The 22,069-nt window shown below is 43.5% G+C and overlaps 1 protein-coding gene across 2 annotated transcripts in view; it reads right to left on the bottom strand.

The window, feature by feature from the left end:
* Positions 1 to 22,069, bottom strand: part of CRTAC1 (cartilage acidic protein 1) — a 186,031-nt gene that overhangs the window by 46,979 nt on the left and 116,983 nt on the right. For both annotated transcript variants that reach the window (XM_043984830.1, XM_043984828.1), the window contains exon 4: positions 3,437 to 3,573. In XM_043984830.1, coding sequence (XP_043840765.1) covers positions 3,437 to 3,573 — 137 coding nt within the window. The remainder of the gene's footprint in view (positions 1 to 3,436; positions 3,574 to 22,069) is intronic.

Below are 22,069 nucleotides of genomic sequence, written 5' to 3'. Positions count from 1 at the left end.
TTGGCAGGAGATAAAAGGTGGATGAAATAGGATGTGGCAGAGTTAGGGATAAGATTGTTCCAAATATGAGGAATTATATAAGTCGGGGCTCAAAGATGGACTAGAAAAGATAAGAGTCTTTGACCACACAATGGGCACAAGTAGGGAACTGACCAGTTAAGGGAGGAGAGAGCCTAATGGTAAAGCCTGTCTGTGATCAAGAGACTGTATGGTGGATTTTGAATCACAAGGCCTGGGTTCAAATTTTAACTCTTGTCATTGATTATCTGTGTGTTTTGCTTGGGCAAATCGCTTCACTTCTCGAGGACTTAGAGGATCCCAGACTCAAAGTGCGAAAGAACCTCAAAGTCAGTCTTGTCCAATCCCTTCATTTTATGGATAAGTAAATTGAGCTCAAGAGAGTTTAAGTAACATGTCCAGGGTCATGGTGGGTAATAAGTGGCAGCCCTGGGATTTGAATCTAGTTCTTTGAACTTCAATGCACCCATTTCTTCACTTGTAAAATGAGGGAGGAAATGGATTACAAGATTGCTAAGGTCCCTTTGAGCTCTTAATCCAATGATCAAATTTAGATGAAAATGAGAGGAAGGCAAAAGGAGATACAGGACAAGTTAATGAAAGCATTTATTAGGGGTCTATTATGTGCCATGGGCTATGTATGGTAAGGGCTGGAGATACACAGGATAAATGGGAGATAATAAACAGAGAGAAGACACTAGCATTAAGGAGGATCAGGACAAGCTTCTTGTTTTTTGTTATTCAGTTGTATCTGACTCTCCATGACCCCATTTGGGGTTATTTCTTTCTTTGGGCTGGTTTGCCATTTCCTTCTCCAGCTCATTTTACAGATGAGGAAACTGAGGCAAACAGGGTTAAGTGACTTGCTTAGCTAGTATCTGAGTCCAGATATGAGTTCAGGTTTTCCTGACTCCAGACCTGCCAGTCTATCCCCTATGCCACCTAGCTGCCCCAAACCTTCTTGCAGAAAGCAGGATTTTAGCTGGGGCTTGGAAGAGGCCAGGGAAGGCAGGAGGTAGAGATTCTAGGCATGGGGGGAAGCCCATGAAAATAATCAGAGTATCTTATATAAAGAATAGCAAGGAGGCCAGTGTCACTGGATCATTGAATATGAGTGTGTGTGAAGAATAAGGGGTAGAGGGGCAGTTAGGTGGTACAGTGGATAGAGCACCAGCCCTGTATTCAAGAGGACCTGAGTTCAAATCTGGCCTCAGACATTTGACACTTACTAGCTGTGTGACCCTGGGCAAGTCACTTAACCCCAACTGTCTCACCAAAAAAAAAAAAAAAAAAAGAATAAGGGGTAGGAAGACCAGAAAGGTAGGAGGAAGCCAGCTTAGGACAAGTTTTTTGTTTGTTTGTTTGGTTTTTTAGGACAAGTTTTTAATGCAAAACAGAATTTAACATCTGATTCTGGAAGTGATGGGACAAAACAAAGAATTAGGATGAACAAAGTTAGGAATAACTTTGTGAGGATGGGGCAGCATCGAGAGGCAATATGGTGTATCAAAGGACTCCAGTTCAAACTCCGGCTCTGCTACTTATTACCTGTCTGACCATGGGGGACAGGGGAGAAGGATAAGGAGTCACCAAATAGCATTCCTATGAAGGAATGACATCTGCTGGGATATCAGTGATGGGGAAGACAGATGGGAAGAAAGATGAAAAAGTATGGCATTCATTCAGATGTCAAGAGTGTCTGAATTTAATGGAAGGGGCTGTAGAAGACTTGAGTTATACCTCATGGTATAGCAGGCAGAATGGTGGTATAGTTCCGGGAAGATCAGGTTTCCAATCCAGTCTTCCATATTTATTGTTTGTGTGACCATGGACAAATCACTTAACTCTTTCTGCGCTTGTTTCCCCATCTACAAAATGGGTATGACACCTGCTGCGATGTTTTCCAGGGCCAAATTCAAATGAGATAATACGAGTAAATCACTTTGCAAATCTTAAAATAGCATATAAATATGTCAGCTACTACAGCTACTAGCCAGCAAGTGTGGCCCAGGCTCTCTTTACTGAAGGTTTTGAGTATATTTGGACTTCCATTCTTACCTTCTCCCTTCATACCCAGATTTTTTTTTATTCACCTCTCAGGCTTTGGGGGAATTCTTTGCTGGACAGAGAAAGCAACCATTCTCTTAAGGGCAGAGTGATTGCAGAAGGATGGGCTGGGGGGAGAGGGAAGGAGAGAGCTTTTTTATCCTGCAAACTTGACATTCTTAAGATGTAGGGGTGTGTTATCTGTGATTTGGAGGGAGAGAGGAAGCCAGCTCTTCCAGGCAGAGAACACTTCCGGCAAGGACTGGCTATGCTAATGTTAATGTGCTCTTGGTGATTTTTTTTCTTTTCCTTTTTTTTTTTTTTGCATTCTGACTGTGTCTTTGTCTTGTGCTTAAATTCATTTGTGTGCAGATAACCTTGTTAGGCCAGAAAACGTGTCCTTTTTCTTGATTAACCTTTACACACCAGCAGAAAGCTCTCCCTAAAGTTCACCAGCCCAGCCCAGCTGGAAAAATCTGAAGGAGGAAGAGAAGGAGGCGAAGCCCGAAGCAGGAATGAGAGCGGCAGCGTTGGCTCCCTCCACATACCCTCTTCCTCCTCTCTCTCGCAGCTCCCTACCATTCTCCTCACGACTTGGAGCTGTGCTCCAGGGATGACTACCCCCTCTCCCATCACCTTGTGCCAGGCAGGAGTCCAGGTGGCAAGGATTCAGGTCAGGTCTAAATGTGGCTTCACAGCCCAGCTTGGCTTCTCTTCCCAGCACCAGCTTGTTAAGAAATAAATATTTATACCTGGCACCTGCCTCTTCCTAGGGCCTGCAGGCCCCTACTGTGAAGTTTCACGCTGAATCCCCAATCCCCTCGGTGTAATTTTGATTGCGAAGTAAGATGCCCCCTCCCAACAACCTTTTCCCTAGAGTGTGGGGTCCCCAGGGATAGTTCCCCTTCAATGTCTGAGCTGACCAGGCAGCAGCTGGGCCCCTGATTTAGTGATAAATGTTTATAAAGTAGAGGAGGGGGAGGCAAAAGAGCAGGTGACAGGAGACATAAATCACCTCCGTACTAAGGATTTACCAGCAGCAGCAGCAGAGCTGGCTTGGAGAGGGGCTTCAGCATGGTAGTGGCAGGAATCTGAGCGGGGAGCCCCTCACTGTTGCCTGTTATTCCCAGGGTGCCCAGGTTCAGGGATCTCTATTTCTAGTCCTTTCTAGTTCCCATCCAGCATTCACTGGACCCATCTAGAGCCATATAGAATAGGAGAGAAAGAAGAAAATCTCTAGGGATGCTTGCCTGGTGGGCCCCATTTTAATCTCAGCCTCTCATTCTCATTCTGATCTTCTCATCATATTCTCATAAGCTTCCACACCGTGGAATCTCCACGTTCCTCCAACTCCCACGTTCCTCCAACTCACCGTTCTGTCCACACAGGCCACAGAGCGCCCAGCAAAACGGCTGGCCACCCCACGGCGGACGTTGACCTCGTCACTCAGGATGTCCTCCCAGTGGCCATTCCGGAACTTGAATAGCTTGTCCGTGTAAGTGGCAACCCCTGGAAAGAGGAGAGAAAGGAGAGGTAACACTAATGGCAAGTCAGGAGGCGCTGCCCAGCACCCTGGTCAGAATTTGCCCATAAGATGCCCCCTCCCCAGGCACCCAATATAAAGATAGCACTTAGAATAGGGTGCCAGACCTACATCTGTCAGAAGCAATTCTGGCAGAATTGAAAACCAACAGGATGCCTAATAATTGGGGAATGGTTTAACAAATTATAGTACATGAAATCTAATGGAATACTATTGTGCTGTAAGAAATGATGTAGGATATAGTTTCAGAGAAACATGGATAGACTTGCATGAACTCATGCAGAGGGAAATGAGCAGAACCACGACAACAATTTATGTAAAAGCATTGTAAAGACTAACAACTTTGAGGAACTTGAGAAGTCAGATCAATGTGCTGACCAGCCATGATTCTCAACAACCATTGGGGATGCCTGTTACCTACCTCCTGACAGAGAGGGGATAGACTCAGGGTGCAGAATGACCCTGATGTATAATTGTGTGGGTTTTTTTTTGTTGTTGTTGTTTTTTGTTTTGTTTTTTTAACATGGGCAATGTGGGAATTGTTTTGCTTGACTTGAATATTAGTGACAAGGGTTTTGTTTTTCTTTTTCTGAATGGGGGGATATGAAAGGAAGAAAAAATAGATTAAAAAATATTTTTTTTGGTGAGGCAATTGGGGTTAAATGACTTACCCAGGGTCATACAGCTAGTAAGTGTCAAGTGTCTGAGGCTGGATTTGAACTCAGGTACTCCTGACTCCAGGGCCAGTGCTCTATCCACTGAGCCACCTAGCTGCTCCTGGATTTTTTTTTTAATTGAAAATAAAGTTAAAAAAAGGTAATTCTGCTTGGCTATTCTATGATAATGATTTCAAATCAGGGATTTCCAATAGCAGGAAGAGAGAATAGTTGATGAAACCAGAACATGAAGGGCTCCATCACTGAGTGGAGGTTGATCACTTCTAGCACCCAGTAACCAGAAAGGCTGAGGACACTTTCCAGGGGCACAATGGGTACTTTCTTTTTGAATTTAAGAAAAAAGGAGTTTAAAATGGTCCTGTCAGGAAGGAAACGGGAAGCATGTTAACTTGGAAAAACAATTTTAAATCAGCAGGCCAATTTTCAAGGTTCAGCACTACTTTTTAATGTCTGTAAAATTTGGGCAAATCATGTAACTACCCAGGATCTCAATGTCCACACCCACAAAATGGAGTTGAACCAGATGACCTTTATTGTCTATTATAATTCTCCAAATCTCATCATCTAGGGTAAAGATTTCCCTAAGGACAACCTCATGGCCTCTTTCTCTTAGAATTTGAAGTCCCTTAATGGAAAGTGGGAAGAATTCAGTTCAATTTATAGCATTTATTAAGCACTTACTATTTGTGAGAAATAGTGCTAGGGATACAAAGACATGAAAGGTTCAGCAACCTGAGTAGTATCTATTGACTTGTTCAAGCTCAATTCTTCCCCTTTACCCTTTTCTCTCTCACTTTACTTCTTTTATGAAAACATTATTGAAATAAAAACAACCCATGTTCTCAGTTTGTGGACTGATGTGGGAAACCCTGGGAAGGAAAGCCAATTAAGTAAATGGATCAATGAAAAATAATTTATTAAGCACTTACTTTGTGCCAAGCACTGTGCTAAGCACTGAGGATAGGAACAGAAAACTTCAGAGAGTTTGCTCTCAAAGGGCTTACATTCTAATTCAGGGAGATAACATCAAAAAGAAAAGTTAGGGGGGCAGCTAGGTGGTGCAGTAGATAAAGCACTGGCCCTGGATTCAGGAGGACCTGAGTTAAAATCTGGCCTCAGACACTTGACACTTACTAGCTGTGTGACCCTGGGCAAGTCACTTAACCCTAATTGCCCCGCAAAAAAAAAAAAAAAGAAAGAATATCTTCAGGGTGTGGTAGTGGGTCTGATGGCAAGGCCAAGGATTACAACATACAGCAAAATGGACATCACTTCGAGATTCAAAAGAACTGGGTAATAAATAGTCTTGGCTCTATGACCTTGGAAAAGTCATTTACTCCTCCCTGAGCCATAGTTTGTTCATCTGTAAAATGAATAAATGAACTTTAATGTTCTCTCCAGTCCTAACTTTCTCTGACTAAATAATTTTTAAGGTGACTGACCCTGTGACACCTGCTACTAAACCTTGTAATGATTTGGCAAGAGTTCATAGTGGGGTGGGTTCAGCCTAGCACTCGGGATGCTCAGCCCTGGGGCTGGAATCTTTGAGGAAGAAGTATCTGCTTGCTCTCCAAGGAATGATGATGAGACCCTAGAGGTGTTATCAGGTGAGAGATTATCCAGTAGGGGTCAGGGGAAAGTAAGGCTTAGTAGTCATGGTTGGTGACTCCTTGCTGAGGGGCAGGCACCGAGGCCACTGTCTTGTCAAGATGATAACAGAGAGGTTTGCTGTGTTACTGGAGCCTGTCCCCTGGATGTGACAGAAAACCTCCCAAGACTTGTCAAACTGGATGACTACTACCCACATGTGGTGATTCACTTGGGCATACATGGAACTGCCAAAGAAAACTAAAGCATTGATTGATAAAGGTTGTGAAAATTTCAACAAGAAATTGAAGGCCTTAGGCATTCGGGTTGTAGTCTCGTGTGTATTAACAATTTGAAAGAAAAGGTTTAAAAAGAGAGAGGAAGATTTGGGATGTGAATAGCTTCTTTAAGAAGAGGGTTTCTGTTTTGAATTTTTGGACCATAATTTAAGATAAAGGAATGACAGGTTCCTGGCCAGGGATGAAATCCACCTAACAAGCATTGGTAAACACATATTTCACTGGTGCTTTGTTAATCTAGTAAAAAGGGTTGTAAGGGGAAGAGGGATGGTAAAAACTGCCTACAATTATCCATGAAGGTGAATATGTAGGATATAACAGAGTAAATTGGAGATTATAACTCAAGGAGGCAAATTTGAATATCCATCCATCTATCTATCCATCCATCCATCTATGACTTAGGGGGATGAGGTCCATGAGTAGAATATGCCTCTGGAAGGATATATTGTAAACAAAATCAACAGGATAGGTAAAAGGTATGGGGGGAAGGGTATGGTGGTACAAAGTAATATTGAATATTAAAAAAATTCTTATATTCATGTGAGGAATTCTAGGAAGCAGAGAGGAGAACAGTGGAAAACATTTTGGTGAAGATCAGTAAGGGTAGAAACAGAAAGACATGATATTGTCACTAGAGTAGACTATAGACCACCTAGACAAAACCAGAATAATAGATGAGGAGTTTGCCTAGCATTGAAGCATGATAGAGTAATGATGGAAGTCTCTGATTATGTCAACATCTAATGGAGGCTTCTCTCTGTCCAAAGCAAAGAGATGGATAATTTCCTGATTTGCCTTGATAATTTCATTCTTCAAAAGATGGAGGAACCAACAAGGGGAATTAGTATTCTGCACTGAATTTTCCCCAACAAGCTTGTTTGGTGGAAAAGATTGGGAATTTTGGAAGTGATTGTTTTTCCTTAGAAAGCTAGGCACAGTCTGACAAACATCCCACAGATTTTGAATGCTTCAGAGAAAGGATAGGTAGGATTCCATGTTCTAAAATTCTGAAGGGGAAGTTAGTTACGGAGGAAACTTCCCAAGGATGAAATTCTGAGGACACAGACCAAGTCCAGGTGTGGTGGTGCATGCCTGTCATCCATGTTACTTGGGGAAGCTGAAGATAGCCGATCTCTTGAGTTTGGGAGTTCTAAACTACAGTATGGCCCAAAGTGATCAGATGTCTGCATTAAGTCCTGTGCCAATGTGGTAAGTCTCTGAGAGCAAAATGTTATCAGGCTGCCAGTCATATTGGACTTTATGACCCCATTTGGAAGTTTTCTTGGTAAAGATATTAGAGTGATTTGCCATTTCCTTCTCCAACTCATTTTACAGATGAGGAAACTGAGGCAGTGTTAAGTGACTTGCCCAGGGTCACACAACTAATAAGTGTCTGAAGTCATATTTGAACTTGGGGAAAGTCTTCCTGACTTCAAGCCTGGTACATTGTCCACTGCACCACTTAGTTTCCCATCAGGATACCTAAGGAAGGGCAAATAGCCCTGTTTTCAGAAAAACAGGGCAGGTTAAAGCTTTCATACCAATCAGTACTGAGATTGGGCCCTTGAGTGGGCTCAGCCTCAATCTTGCTTCTAACTTGGGTGAGATTATGGAGTCATTTAGTCAACTAGTACTTATTAAACACCTACTATGTACCAGGGCATTGTGCTAAGTTCTCAGGATACAGAGAAAGGCAAAAATCCCCAAACATTTTTTGCTCTCAAGGATTTCACAGTCCAATGATACCTGATCTTCAAAAGACACAAAGAGAAAAAATCCTGATGAAAAAAAAGAGGACCCATTTAGTGAGACCAGTATAGATAAATAGGGAGCTCGCGTACCAGCTTGATTTTATTTTTATTTTATTTGTTGTTGTTGGTTTTTGCGAGGCAATGAGGGTTAAGTGACTTGCCCAGGGTCACACAGCTAGTAAGTGTCAAATGTCTGAGGCTGGATTTGAACTCAGGTCCTCTTGAATCCAGGGCCAGTGCTTTATCCAGTGCACTACCTAGCTGCCCCCACCAGCTTGATTTTTTTTTTTTTTTAGTGAGGCAATTGGGGTTAAGTGACCTGCCCAGGGTCACACAGCTAGTAAGTGTTAAGTGTCTGAGGCTGGACCCGAACTCAGCTACTCCTGACTCCAGGGCCGGTGCTCTATCCACTGCGCCACCTAGCTGTCCCCCACCAGCTTGATTTTAAAAAAGATGTATACAGAGAATGGATGTAACATCAGGTAATGGAGGATGAGGACAAAAGTGTCAGTGGCAGGATTACTTCAAGCTCAGAACAAGTTGAGACTGATAAGTCGCTCTAAAGACCAAAAAGAAGAGGAGGACCACTATTTAACAATGAGGGGATGACAACTGATGATAGACAGAAGGTGGAACAGGATAACCTTTATTTTGCTTCTGATTTCTTTGCCCAGGTGAAGGATATTCGGATGGAAAATGATAGAACAAAGTAGATCATAGGAAGTTAACATTCCAAATAAGTAGAGACATAGCAAGGGAGCGCTAGCTGCCTTAATGAGTTCATATCATGAGGGCTAGGTGAACTACAACCTCCGATCCTGTAAGAACTGGCAGATGTGATTATTGACCCAGTGTCCGTGACCTTTGAAAGATCATGAAGAATGGGATGGTATTGCAGGACTGGATAAGAGCAAATTTCTTGATTTTCAGAAGGGGGAAGAGAATAAAGCCAGCAAGCTTGATCAAGGTTCCCAGCAAAATGTTGGAGTGGATTAGGGACCAGTGACCATCTAGGAAAGGAATTACCCTCCAAAGTCAGCACGGCTTTGTCAAGAACAAATTATGCCAGACAAGCCTCTTTTTATTTTTTGAAAGGGTTACTAGTCTGGTAGATCAGGGAATTCTAGAACTACAGTTTATCTATATTTTAGCACAACCTTTGACATAGTGATGCTTTGGTGAACAAGCTGGGCTACATTCTAATGTCCTTAGGTGGGTGACCAGACCCAACCGGTAGTCATTAACGGTTCAACGTTGACTTGAGAAAGGGAATCTAGTGGAATGTCTCAGAGATCTGTGATTGGCGGGGTCACATTTTAACATTTTATCAGTGACTTGGATAAAGGTATCTATCATTTATCAAACCTGGAACAAACCCCAAATTGGGAGAAATAGCTATTGCTACTTGGAGTATTATGCTCCACTCTAGGCACCTCGTTGTAGGAAGGATACTGATAAAATGCAGGGTATCCATAAGAGGTCAATCAGAATGGTGAAAGTTCTGAACATCATGCCACATGAGGAGCAATGAAAGGAATTAAGGATGTTTAACCTGGAGAAGAAAATACTTGGGGAAGACATGGTCTTTAAGGACTTGGAAGGCTGTTTATGGAAAAGGGATCAGACTTACTCTGTTTAGTTCCAGAAGACAGAACTACTATAGGAGCAATGAGTGGAAATTGCAAAGAGCCTGACATAAAGGGAAAAAGCCCAAACAATTAGAGTATGTACAAATAATGAGAAGTATCTGAAAGTGAAATGGACGGCCTCAGAAGGTAGTGGGCTCCCCTTCATGAGTGGAGGATTTTAGACAATAGTCGGATGACCAGTTATTGTGGACGTGGTCATTAGAAATCTTGTTCAGGGGCAGCAGTGGATAGAGCACCGACCCTGGAGTCAGGAGGACCTGAGTTCAAATCCGGCCTCCGACACTTAACACTTACTAGCTGTGTGACCCTGGGCAAGTCACTTAACCCCAATTGCCTCACTTAAAAAAAAAAAAAAGAAAAGAAATCTTGTTCAAGCAGGCACCTAGGTGGCGCAGTGGATAAAGCACCAACTCTGGATTCAGGAGGACCTGAATTCAAATTCGGCTTCAGACACTTTATACTTACTAGCTGTGTGACCCTGGGCAAGTCAATTAACCCTCATTGCCCTGTCGCCCCCCCCCCCCAAATCTTGTTCAGGTATAAGTTGGAGTAGTTAGCTTCTGAGGTTTCTTTCATCTGGGAGATTCTGTGATTATAATTCCTAGTTTGATCTCCAGTTCTCCAGGGTCACTTAACCTGTGAGGAGTCAGGTTTTTACTTTAACACCTTCCTGGATTATACTGAGTTCACAGATGAATTTGGGGAACTGACATCAGCTGTGGTGATACTCAGAAAACCACACCAAGGATCTCAGTAAGGCAGTGCCTCAAAACTGGAAGTAATGACTACTCATGCTTATCAAAAGCTTTTCTCACAACAACCCTATCCATTTAATAAATATTTATTATGTGCCAGGCATTGGATTACAAAGACAAAAAATGAATTCTCCCTGTCCCCAAAGAATAGCTAACATTCAGGTAAATCACTACTATTTATGGAGGAAGAAATTGTGGCTGAAATTTGCCCTGGATCACATTGCTAGTGAGGTGCAGAACTCAGATTTTGGATTTGTTTTCTGACTTCTAGCCTAGTGATGTTCTCCCCATTACTTCTCCATGGAGACATTCTTGGTTCCGCCCAATCCTGCTGTCTATGGAGAATATTATCCTTCATCAGGGATGACATTCCATGACAGAAGAGATCTCAAGAGAATCAGGGACCCATATTTTCTACCTTGTCCTCAGTGGAGAGAACAGAGAGGAAGACTTTGCTTTTCTTTTTATTGAAATAATTTGTTTTTACATAACCTTCATTACCAAATATATCACTATCCCTTCCCCTATCCAGAAAGATATAAGAAATATTTTAAAAGAAAAAAATCCATTCAGCAAAACCAATCAATACATCACCTGTATCTGACTGAATATTCAATATTCCACACCAACAGTCCCCTACCTCTGCAAAGAAAGGAGGGATGTACATTTTCTCAATTGTTTTCCAGGTCAAAACTTAATCATTCAATTTTTGTTTTGTTTTGTTTTCATTTATATTTATGCTTCCACTGTTGTAGTCACTGTATATATTCTTTTTTTGGCTCTGCAGCTCATAAGTCCACCTATAATTCTCTGAATTCTTCATGTTAAGTGTTTCTTATGGTGTAGCAGTATCTCAGTATAGGATCATAGATGATAGGATGATAATATAAAACTGGAAGGGACTTCAGAGGTTGCCTACTCTACTCCCCATACTTTACAGATGAAGAAACTGAGGCACAGAGCGGTTCAGTGGCTTGCATAGGATGACACAGCTAGTAAGTATCTGTGGTAGAGTTCAAACTGGGGTCTCTCTGACTCTAATATGCTGTCAAGTTTATATTCATGTACCACAATTTGTTTAGTCATTTTCCAATAGATGGGCATTTACTTTGTTCCAATTCTTTGCTAACACAAAAAGTCATGCTATGGATAATCTGGTGTACATGGTTTCTTTATTTCTTTTACCTCCTTGGGATATATGTCTTGAAGTGGGATATTTGGATCCAAGGGTATAGACATTTAAGTCACCTTTTGAACATAATTTCAAATTGTTTTCCAAAGTAGTTGAGCTAATTCACAGCTGGGTAAGGACTTCTTGGTGCTTATCTTGAGAATTTGCCTCAGAAGATGTAATTGTTATCTGGGGCTGAAGCTGATCTCATTGAAGAGAGCCTTTCTATGTCACTGGCTAAACCCTGCAGAGCCCATTTTCTCCATACCTCCTGTCTTCATATAAGGCACTGACCTTTTTTTTTGGTTTTGGTTTTGAGAGGCAATGGGGGTTAAGTGACTTTCCCAGGGTCACATAGCTAGTAAGTGTTAAGTGTCTGAGACCGGCTTTGAACTCATGTTCTCCTGAATCCAGGGCCAGTGCTTTATCCACTGCACCACCTAGCTGCCCCCTTCTCCATACCTCCTTAAGCAAGCATGGCATAATAAACAGGATTTAAAGTTAGATAGACTTGGTTAATCTCTTAGATGTTTTGTTACTCATCTTCTCACATGATTTTTTAGTCTGTTTTTCATTGATTCGTCAACTTATGCTCTTCTAGGTTTTAAATTTTCTTCTTGAAGGTTTTGGAGATTTTAGCACTTTCTCTTTATATTCACCCATCTCTCGCTTTGTGACTCCTCCTCTTTTGATGATGGATTAATCCTTGGGGCTGGACCCCTGTGCTGTCTCAGTCTCTTCCCATGATGGGGAATTTACTTTTCATCAGCCATATTCCCTGACCCAAGTAATTCTGGAGAGACAGAATTGGCTTCAGCTTGGTTTCCCATCCCTTTTCCTTTAGGCTCAATATAGCTTCAGATGTTCATCCTCTGCTTCTGTTCTCTCTATTCTTTACTTCTCTGACTGAGCTGAGTCATCATCTGCCACTTTTTGAAAGTTTGGGGGAGGGGAGATAGGTGCATAAGGGACAACCTCTGCTGCTTTGGGCTTAGACTCCCTAAGCCAACTCAAGTAGAATGGAAATATGGTTGTTCAATCATTTCAGTCATGTCCGACTCTTCATGACCCTATATGGGGTTTTCTTGGCAAAGATACTGGAGTGGTTTGCCATTTCCTTCTACAGCTCTTTTGACAAAAGAGGAAACTGAGGCAAACAGAGTTGTGTGACTAGCCCAGGGTCACACAGCTAAGTGTCCAAGACTGGATTTGATCTCAGGAAAGATGAGTCTTTCTGACTCTAGGAGCAATATCCATTGTATCACTTAGCTTCCAGGGGAAGCATAGTTCTCCCCTCCTATTCATCTCTACCCCCAAAGGGGCTGGGCAGAGTCAATGTCCACTGCTTTATTGCAACAGGATAATGGAGAAGGACAAAGGTAGAGTGCACTGTCTCTGAAGTCCCTGTAGCAGCAGGGAAATCCCCGAATGAGTTTCAAAGCAGAAGCTAATGGGTCAGTTTGTAATTGCTGGGTGGAAGTTGTCGAGGGAGGGGTATTGAGGGAGCTCTTTAAGGTTTATCATTTGCCACTGTTAATTCACAAAGCCGTTACTTTGTTGGACTCCTTCCTTTCTTGTCCTATGGATACAGTTGTACTTGCTTTCCCTTTGGTGCAAAATTCCTCTTTGACAATTTTTTTTCTGAGTTAGTAGGGATTGGAGAAAATGTCATCTTTCATCTTGTTGGACACATCACCCAGACCCTTAGATTAGGGTTTCAATCCCAACTGTGATACTTATTATCTATGTGACTGTTAACCTCTCTGTGCCTCAGTTTCCTCATCTGTAAAATGGAGATAATATCTGTAGACAGTTGGCACATTAGAACAATGGGCCTAGAGGGAGTAATACTTATCTTCCTGAGCTCAGATCTGGTCTCAGACACTAACTGTGTGACCCTGGACAAGTCATTTAACACCATTTGCCTCAGTTCCTCATCTGTAAAATGAGTTAGCAAAGGAAATAGCAAACTACTTCAGTATCTTTGCCAAGCAAACCCCAAAATTGTGGGCTTTGATAGCTTACAACTACATTGAAACTTTTGGGATGCTCTCTATCATTAATATTATAACCTAGGAAGGTACTTTCTAAGCAGGAGGCCCCACCCATCCCACAATACTGACCCCTTTATGCTTTTGGTATCTCCTTCCTTCAGACACAATCCCCCCTGCACTTGGCTCTCAAGTCAGAGGATCCTTAGGCCAACAGAGGTTCTCAAAGTCATTTCCCCAGGGAATCTCAACCCTCTGTGGAAATTAGTATCTAAGAAGAGAAAGTCATCGCTTTCACTGTCCAGGCTGAAGGGTTCTGGTCTGTGCAGGGCATTTAAGGAGATTCCAGATACTAGAGCTATACTAGGGCAGGGTGACTAGAGCTTTGCCTCAGGGCCCTGACTGCATTGGTAGTCTTTCAAGAGCATAGAAACAATAGAATTTAGCATCTAGTTAGCAAGAATAATTAGTTAAAATAGAAAGCTACCAGATGGCTGGCTGCAGTAAAGTATCACTTCTCCACCATGTTTCCCCCAGCTCTCTCCATCCCAACTGAAAGCACATTTCTTGCCACATTCCCTGGGTGCAGTTTGACGTATTATCACTAGCCATGCCTCTGCCAGATATAGAAGATGCTGCTTTCTAAACAGGCTAGAACCCGGGGGCGGGGGGGGGGGGAAGGGGGCTAAAGAGAAGAAGGGGCCCTGAATTTTCCCTACCCTAAGAACTATGCTGCCCCAGGGCTCCACTCTCTTTCCTGGAAGCCCTTCATCTTTCCATACAGAATGTCCAGGCAGGCCCTGGGGCCAAAGGGAAGAGGGCCTGGCTTTGCTTTTCTATGGCCTCCTCCTCCTTCTTCAGCCCCTTTGGCTTAAGAGCTGACCAGGGACACTCAGAAGAATAAACTAATTAAGGTAAAATGTGCAAGAGTGGTGCAGAGCCTTGTAGATCATAAATGGGAACGGCAAAATCAATGGCAGCCCTTCCGCAGGCGGCAGCAGAGGGGCCTGGGCGACAGGAGTAATGGGACTCTGTGATTTAGGAAGAGCAAATGCTCTGGCAGCTGCAACCTGGGTAATTAGGTGTGTCAGGAAGACAGATAAACAGTGAGCTGTGTGGGTCGATGGTACAGGTAATAAACGCCTGGGCGCTTGCCCCTGGTCCGTGTCAGCACGTCATCCCTCCTGCCAGCTCCTTGTAGCCACAGACAGCCTGGGGTGCCACACTGAGGGCAGAGGACAGGCTGTTCAGGAGAAGGGAAGGCTGCTGGGAACCCAAGGACCTTCCCCACTCTCATGGAGGAGCCTGGGAAAGGACAGGTGAGTAAAGAGAGCTGGGAGGGTTGGGATGGGGACTTGGACCCCTAAGCCTGGACCACACAGCCCTAGAGGATCCCAGGCTACTGGGAGAACCTGCTGCTAATAGGGCAGTTAAGGGAAAACTTTTTGGGGGCGTGAGTCCTCATGCAAGCTGAAGCCTCTGCATGCAATCAATCAACAAATATTTATTGCTGAGACAGCATTATTTAGAGGTGTGTGCTGGACCTGGCATCACAGGAGTATAAGGATTTAGGGCTGGAAGTGAACTTAGGGGTCATCTAATACAATGCCCTTATTTTAAATGAAGAAACTGAGGCTCAGGGAAGTCCAGTGACTTATACCTACTTCACAGGGTTGTCGTGAAACTCAAACCTTAAAGTCTGTTTGAAGGTTAGCTAGTCTTCTTAGTGCCTTCAATCATAGGGCAGCATTGGAATCCAGAATCTCTGATTCCAAATCCACTGTTCTCTCCACCACACACACATATACACTAAACCCTGGCTCTAACATTGACTAGCTGTGGACTATGGGCAAGGGAGTCCCTGTGCTTTCTAACCTGTAAAACAGAGGGATGATATTCACCTCCCCCACAGGGCAGTTATGAGGAAAGGACATTGTGAACCCCACAGATACTCCCTAGACATACTGTTGTTGTTATCTCCTAACATCTAGTATGTTCCAGGAACTGTGCTAGGCACCACGGGGAAATACAAAGAAGTAGGAGACATGTTAGCCATTCCCAGGAAGTTTACAGTTTAGCTGGGGAATCCTTCCTGATATCCCCAGTGTCTCACCCTCTAAATCATCTTTTATCCATACACACTTTATATGTAATTATATACACATATGTGCATATACATACATGCCAACACAAACACATATGTGTATGTGAGTGTGTGTATTCCATCTACATGGGCTAAAACAAAAACTATTTGAGGGCTGGGATTGTTTTCTTTCTTTTTAAAATTTTTGGTGAGGCAATTGGGGTTAAGTGACTTGCCCAGGGTCACACAGCTAGTAAGTGTCAAGTGTCTGAGGTAGGATTTAAACTTGGGTCCTCCTGAATCCAGGGTCAGTGCTCTATCCATTGTGCCACCTAGCTGCCCCCAGCTCTATATTTATGATCCTATGAATACAGGAATCCTAGAATCTCTTCTGGGGCAGTGAGGTGGCATACTAGATAGAATGCCAGACTTGGAACCTGACTTCAAATCTGGCCTCAGACATTTACTAGCTGTATGACCCTGGACAAGTCACTGAACCCTGTTTGTTTGCCTCAGTTTCTTTATCTGTACAATGAGAGAGAAGGAAATGGCAAGCCACTTCAGTATCTTTGCCAAGAAAACCCCAAATGGGGTCATGAAGAATTGGATCCTACTGAAATGACTGAATGACAAGAAGAATCTCTGCTAACTGTATCAATCTGTGATTTCAGAGCAGGGTTTTAGGAAGGTTAATTTGGCAATAATTTGCAGAATTGGCTGGGGAAGGGAGAAAAGGGAGGCTTGGAGACCAGTCTAGGCAGAGGGTGATAAGGGCTTGAAATGGAAAGGAGGAAGGGTCAGATACAAGAGACATATCTAAGGAAGAATCTACAGGACTTGGTGAATGAATAGAGATGTGGAGGGCGCAGGAGAGGCAAAAACTAATGAAGCCTCCATGCTTCCCAGCTTGGATGACTAGGAGAACAGTGTGTGAAATAGGAGCATGAGGGTAAAGCCATTTGGGGAGACATATGGGATTGGAGATCATAGATTTGTAGCTAGAAGTGACTTTGGAGGCCATGAGGTCCAACCCTTTCAAGGAAAGGAAGTGACTGGCTATCACTCAGGGTGTATCAGAATCAGGATTTGAACTCAGTCCTTTGGATTTCAGAGATACAGCACCATGCTGCCTCCCAGTATTTTAAACCTGTGAGATTCAAAATAATGGCAAGAGTACCCAATGGAAAAATCCAGGAGGCTGATGACTCTGGAGTTCAAGAGAAAGATCAGGGAAGGATATATAGATTTAGAAGGTATATACATAAAGGTGATAATTAAAGCTAGGAGGGCTAATGAGATTTCCAAGAGAAAGGACATATAGATACAAGCAGAGAGCAAAGGACTGAATAATAGGGAATAGTCATGTTTGGGGGGTGGATGGGAAGGAGAGAGGCCAGTGTAGTAAATAGAGATGGCAACGAGAGAGATAGAGGGACAGAGAGTGGGAGAGAGACAGAGAAACAGAGAAAGGAGAGGAGGGGAGAGAGGGAGAGAGGGAGGGAGGGAGAGAGAGAGAGAGAGAGAGAGAGAGAGAGAGAGAGAGAGAGAGAGAGAGAGAGAGAGAGAGAGAGAGAGAGAGAGAGAAGAGCAAGATATTCTCTAACCCAAGGGAGGAGAGAGTTCTAAGAAGGAGGAGGGTGACCATTAACCAATCAATACACAGATATTGAACCATCAGGTGCTGGGCTTTTCAAACCTTATTCCCTAAGGAGAAGAATCAGCTTCTCCACTCACCAGCCTCTCTCTGCCTAGTCCCTACCTTCCAAAGGGGAACTGGAGGAGCTCTCTGGGGGCAGTTCGAAGGGTGTGAATATGGGGTTTGGGACAGATCTGGAATTAAAGGGCAATTTCTTTCAGTGGAACAGCTAGCCCATTTAGGGCTGAGACAGTGCCTCATTCATCTTTGTATTCCCCACAGTTACTACTACCACTAAACTGACATTTATATAGTGTTTTAAGGTCTGCAAAGCACTTCCCATATACTAGCTCATTTGAAACTTACAGTAATCCTGTGACTTAGGTGCTAAGAATATTTTTATTCCCACTTTACAGAGGAGGAAACTGAGGTAGAGTAAATTAGCACATAGTTGGTAAGTGTCCAAGATGGAGTTTGAACCCAGGCTTTCCTGACTCCAAGGCTGGGTACTCTCTACTCTAGAATGTTGCCTCCCACAGTGTCCTGTACATACCAAGTGCCCTGTAAATATTTGTTTAACTATATTGAATTTAATTAATATCCTTCCCCCAGGGGCTGATCCAAACCAGGATGTGATCCAATCCATACTTTATTTAGCACTGCTGAAGGGAGAAGGGTAAGCTGGCAGGTAGCTGGACTTGGGGGAAGGGCTTGTAATAACAAGTCGATTATCTATTGCTAAGGAGGAGGGTCATGCTATGGCATCAGGCAAAAACAATGTCTGTGCTCGGGGAGGTGATTGGGACATTCAATCAAAAATGCTCTGGGTGACTTGGCCGATGAAAATCCAGCAGAATTAGTCACAAGTCACTAGGGAAGAGGAAATCAACGAGTGAAAATCAGTCCCAGTGAGGGAGTGTTTTAATGTTTTAATAAAAGTTCTCTCCATACTCTCTCAGCCTTCAAAATATGCCTCCTGTTGCCTGGCCTTCGATATACCTTACTGACTCTATGCTACATTGGACACAGTTTGGTAGTTTGGGATTGGACAATAATCATGGTTTGTTAACAAATCTGGTTTCAGGATGAGAGTGTCCCTGAACCAGCTTTCTGAGTCTCTGCACTGTCTTGCTCTTGTTGCTGTCTGGCCCACCCCCCTTCTCACGACTTGACGCTCATTTGACCATTTGAGTTTGTGGTCTGTTAGCTGGGGGAAGGGAGGGTGCAAGTGAATATGACCTGACTATAAATATGAAATTCTAAATGTGGTTAGAACCCAGGATAGCAGAATATATGGGGTCTAGGGCAAGGGGTAAGAGAATATGATTTTTGTATGGTTTAAGAGTCATGAAATGTATAAATGTGCTTAATGTGACTGTACATATATATATACATATATACACACATACGTATCTATCTATCTATCTATCTATCTATCTATCTATCTATCTATCTATCTATCTATCTATCTGACACCTACATCAGATTGCTTGCTGTCTTGGGGATGGGGGAGGGAAAATATTTGGAACTCAAAATCTTATAAAAACAAATGTTGAAAACTATCTTTCCATGTAACTGGAAAAAATAAAATGCTCTTAAGATGAAAAAAGATAAAAAAGAGTCATGAAATGACCATATTTTAGGGGTTGGAACTGTATCACGGATGGTTAGGAATGAACATGCCCTAGAAATCCACTTTAGGGGTAAAGACGGTAGTGAATTAGGTCCGAGGATTGAGTAGGCATGAGAATGGAGGGTTCCCTGTATCACTTCACACATAACTATTCATTGATCTGGAATAATTGAGAGGATAAGTCCTTGGCTTAAGCCAAATGGTTCCTTGTATCACTGGAGGAAGGCAAAACCCATCCAACCCCTAAAGAATGGAACGAATAGTCAACTTGGATTCCCTCAAGACCCAAGTTCAAATTCCAGCCCTGTTACGACCTTTCTGTGTGATGCTGAGCAAATCCTTCAACCTTTTTTTCTGGGCCTGTTTCCTTATCTATAAATTAGATAATCTCTAAAGCCCCTTCTGATTCCAGAGCTATGACCTGTCATGGCACCTGGCATCCCCATTCCTGGAGGTAATTCTTTAGATGAAGAAAAGCCAACGAAAGAATAAAGCTGAAGGGGGTCGCTAGGTGGCGCAGTGGACAAAACGCCAGCCCTAGATTCAGGAGGACCTGAGTTCAAATTTGACCTCAGACACTTGACACTTACTAGCTGTGTGACCCTGGGTAAGTCACTTAACTCTCATTGCCCTGAAAAAAAAAAAGAGTAAAGCTACTATATTACCAGATTACATAGAAGTAGGGGAATGGTGCCAGCAAGCATTCTCACCATGCTCACCCTTTTGGACGCTACTCATAGTGGTTTATTGGAATAGGTGAGGGAACCACTGGAGTGAGGGGCCCATCTGGGAAAAGCATGCTCAATGGCCTTCCCCAGTAGGGGATCAGTCTGCAGGCACTGGTTAGTACTCAGTGGTAGGAGATGATAAAGACCAACATCACATAATTCACTCCTTTTCCTAGAATCATTCTCTCATTCCTGGCTACCTGTTAGTGAGTCTCTCATCCACCATCTGGCATGTCTCTCCATTTCTAAGTAGATAACATTTCACAGTGGGTAAAGGACCAGCCTGGGAGTCAGGGATCAGGTCTTGCTTCTAATACATACTGACTATGTGACCCTGGGCAAGTTACTTGAACATCTCAGTGCCTCCAGATCACCCTCAGAATTAAGTTGCAAAACAGTTGCCAGTCCCCATTGGTAAAAGGGATTTCTTCCTTGGGAGTTCCCCGCAATGATGAACTCACAAGTTTTGTCCTGCCTGCTCCTTAGTATGCTACTAAATTCCCTATTGGGATGACCTAGGCTGATAGAATGTTAGAGCTGTGGGTGCAGAGAATTTGAGATCATAGGATATTAGAGTTGTAAGGGATGCCAGTTCTGATATAATTAACTAGTCAGTCAGGACTAAAATCCAGGCTCTGGATTCTCAAGCGTCAGCATGGCATGGTGCAGAGAGAGGCAGCTTTGAAGCCAACTTAGCCAAGTGACACTGGGCAAGTCATTTACCCTCTCAGGGCCCCAGGCAACTCTAAGACCATGACCTCCTTGGTAGAGGGAGTTTTCTCACCCAGGAGTTCTCTGTTCTACTAAAATCAGAGGCTTGGTCTCTAATCTTTTCTCAACTCACAGCTCAGGGTTTTCTGCCTTTCATCTCCTTGGGACAGTATTATTTTTACCTTTTCTTGGGAAAGAGTGGTTGGAGTAGTTAAAAGGATCCCTCCCAAATGCACACTGCTTTAGGGATGGGAACTCCCAATCCCTTTAAGAAACAACAACAAACAACACCAGTTGATGGTTATAGTGGAGATGGGCAGTCACAATCTTCGAATTGTCTGCTTCAATTGAGATCTTGAAAGGCCATCTAATCCAACCTCCTCCTTTTATAGAAAAAGTAATGGAGACTCAGAGAGGTTAAGATTGTCCCATGACCAGAGGTGGAATGAGAATGCAGGACAGTCTGAGAGTCCAGGCCCAGCATTTGTATCTAGGTTTCTCTCAGATAGTCTTCTGCCAATCAAGCCCATACCCATTGACATCCCCAAAGCCAAACACTCCTTGTGGTGTTGGTCCTGGGATGGAGCTCCCCATGGTGGCCAGGGGATGGAACAGTCAAGCACAGAGCCAGCTGGACAGAGGGGAATCTGCTGACACAGCACAAGTGTCTCTGCTCCCCATCTCCGCCCATTGTCAATGAATCAATTGAATCACTCAACTGAAAAATTAACTCAAAACCACAGACATCCCTCAAACCCACAGAAGGTCACCGAGAAGTGTGGAGCCAGAGCTGAGGCTGCTGGGCATTGGGGGTAGGGCAGGGTGGGGGAGAGCAGGGAAGAACTTCTGTCTCTAGGATGGTGACCCCAAACCAGGTCCTCAGCCCCTGAAGAGGTGAATGTTGGGGCACTCGTGTCCAGAAAGGCCATGATTTCTTCTCAACAAATCTATTTTGTCTGCTTACATCTGAGGTGTTCCTGTCTTCCCCAGATGTGGCGTACTGTTCTAATATAAGAGGTAGCCTGTTGTAGTAGAAGATCTTGGTGTATGAAGACCTGGGTGCAAGGTCTGGCTCTGACGCCATGTGATCTTGGGCAAATCACTTAACCTCTCAACCTTGATGTCCTTGTCTGTATATTATTATTATTATTATTTTGGGGGGGTGGGCAATGAGGGTTAAGTGACTTGCCCAGGGTCACAAGCTAGTAAGTGTCAAGTGTCTGAGGCTGGGATTTGAACTCAGGTCCTCCTGAATCCAGGGCCAGTGCTTTTATCCACTGTGTCACCTAGCTGCCCCCTGTATATATTATTAGTATTTTTATATTAGTCCATTAAAGCCCATTAGAGCTGTGAGCCATTATGTCCCTTCTGTGTTGCTAGGTGGCATAGTGGATAGATCACTGGACTTAGAGTCAAGGAGATCTGAGTTTGAATCCTGCCTCAGACTTTTACTAGCTGTACTACCTTGGACAAGACACATAAGCGGTTAGATTTGATGGTCTCTGTGGTCCTTTCCAGCTCTAAATCTAGGACCTTATGAATATTTCTCCTTCTAGAATCTTCTTGCTTCTCTTCTGACTTTTCTTCATCCCCCCCCCGCCCCATTTCCATCCCCTGACCACCTTCCTGCCCTTTGCAGGCACACCTGCCCTGTAGCTCCTGTCCACAGCCGGACCTCAGATGGATTTTGGTCTCTTCCCCTGACCTTGCCCCACATTAAAGAGTTGATCAGCTCATCAATTAACTTTGTCCCAATCCAATCTTCCCTTCAACTGAGAGCAGTAAATCCAG

The sequence above is a fragment of the Dromiciops gliroides genome, chromosome 2, assembly GCF_019393635.1.
Source record: "Dromiciops gliroides isolate mDroGli1 chromosome 2, mDroGli1.pri, whole genome shotgun sequence".
Classification (NCBI taxonomy): domain Eukaryota; kingdom Metazoa; phylum Chordata; class Mammalia; order Microbiotheria; family Microbiotheriidae; genus Dromiciops; species Dromiciops gliroides.
Note: the sequence above shows the minus strand (reverse complement) of the source record. Positions and strands in the feature narration are given on the sequence as shown.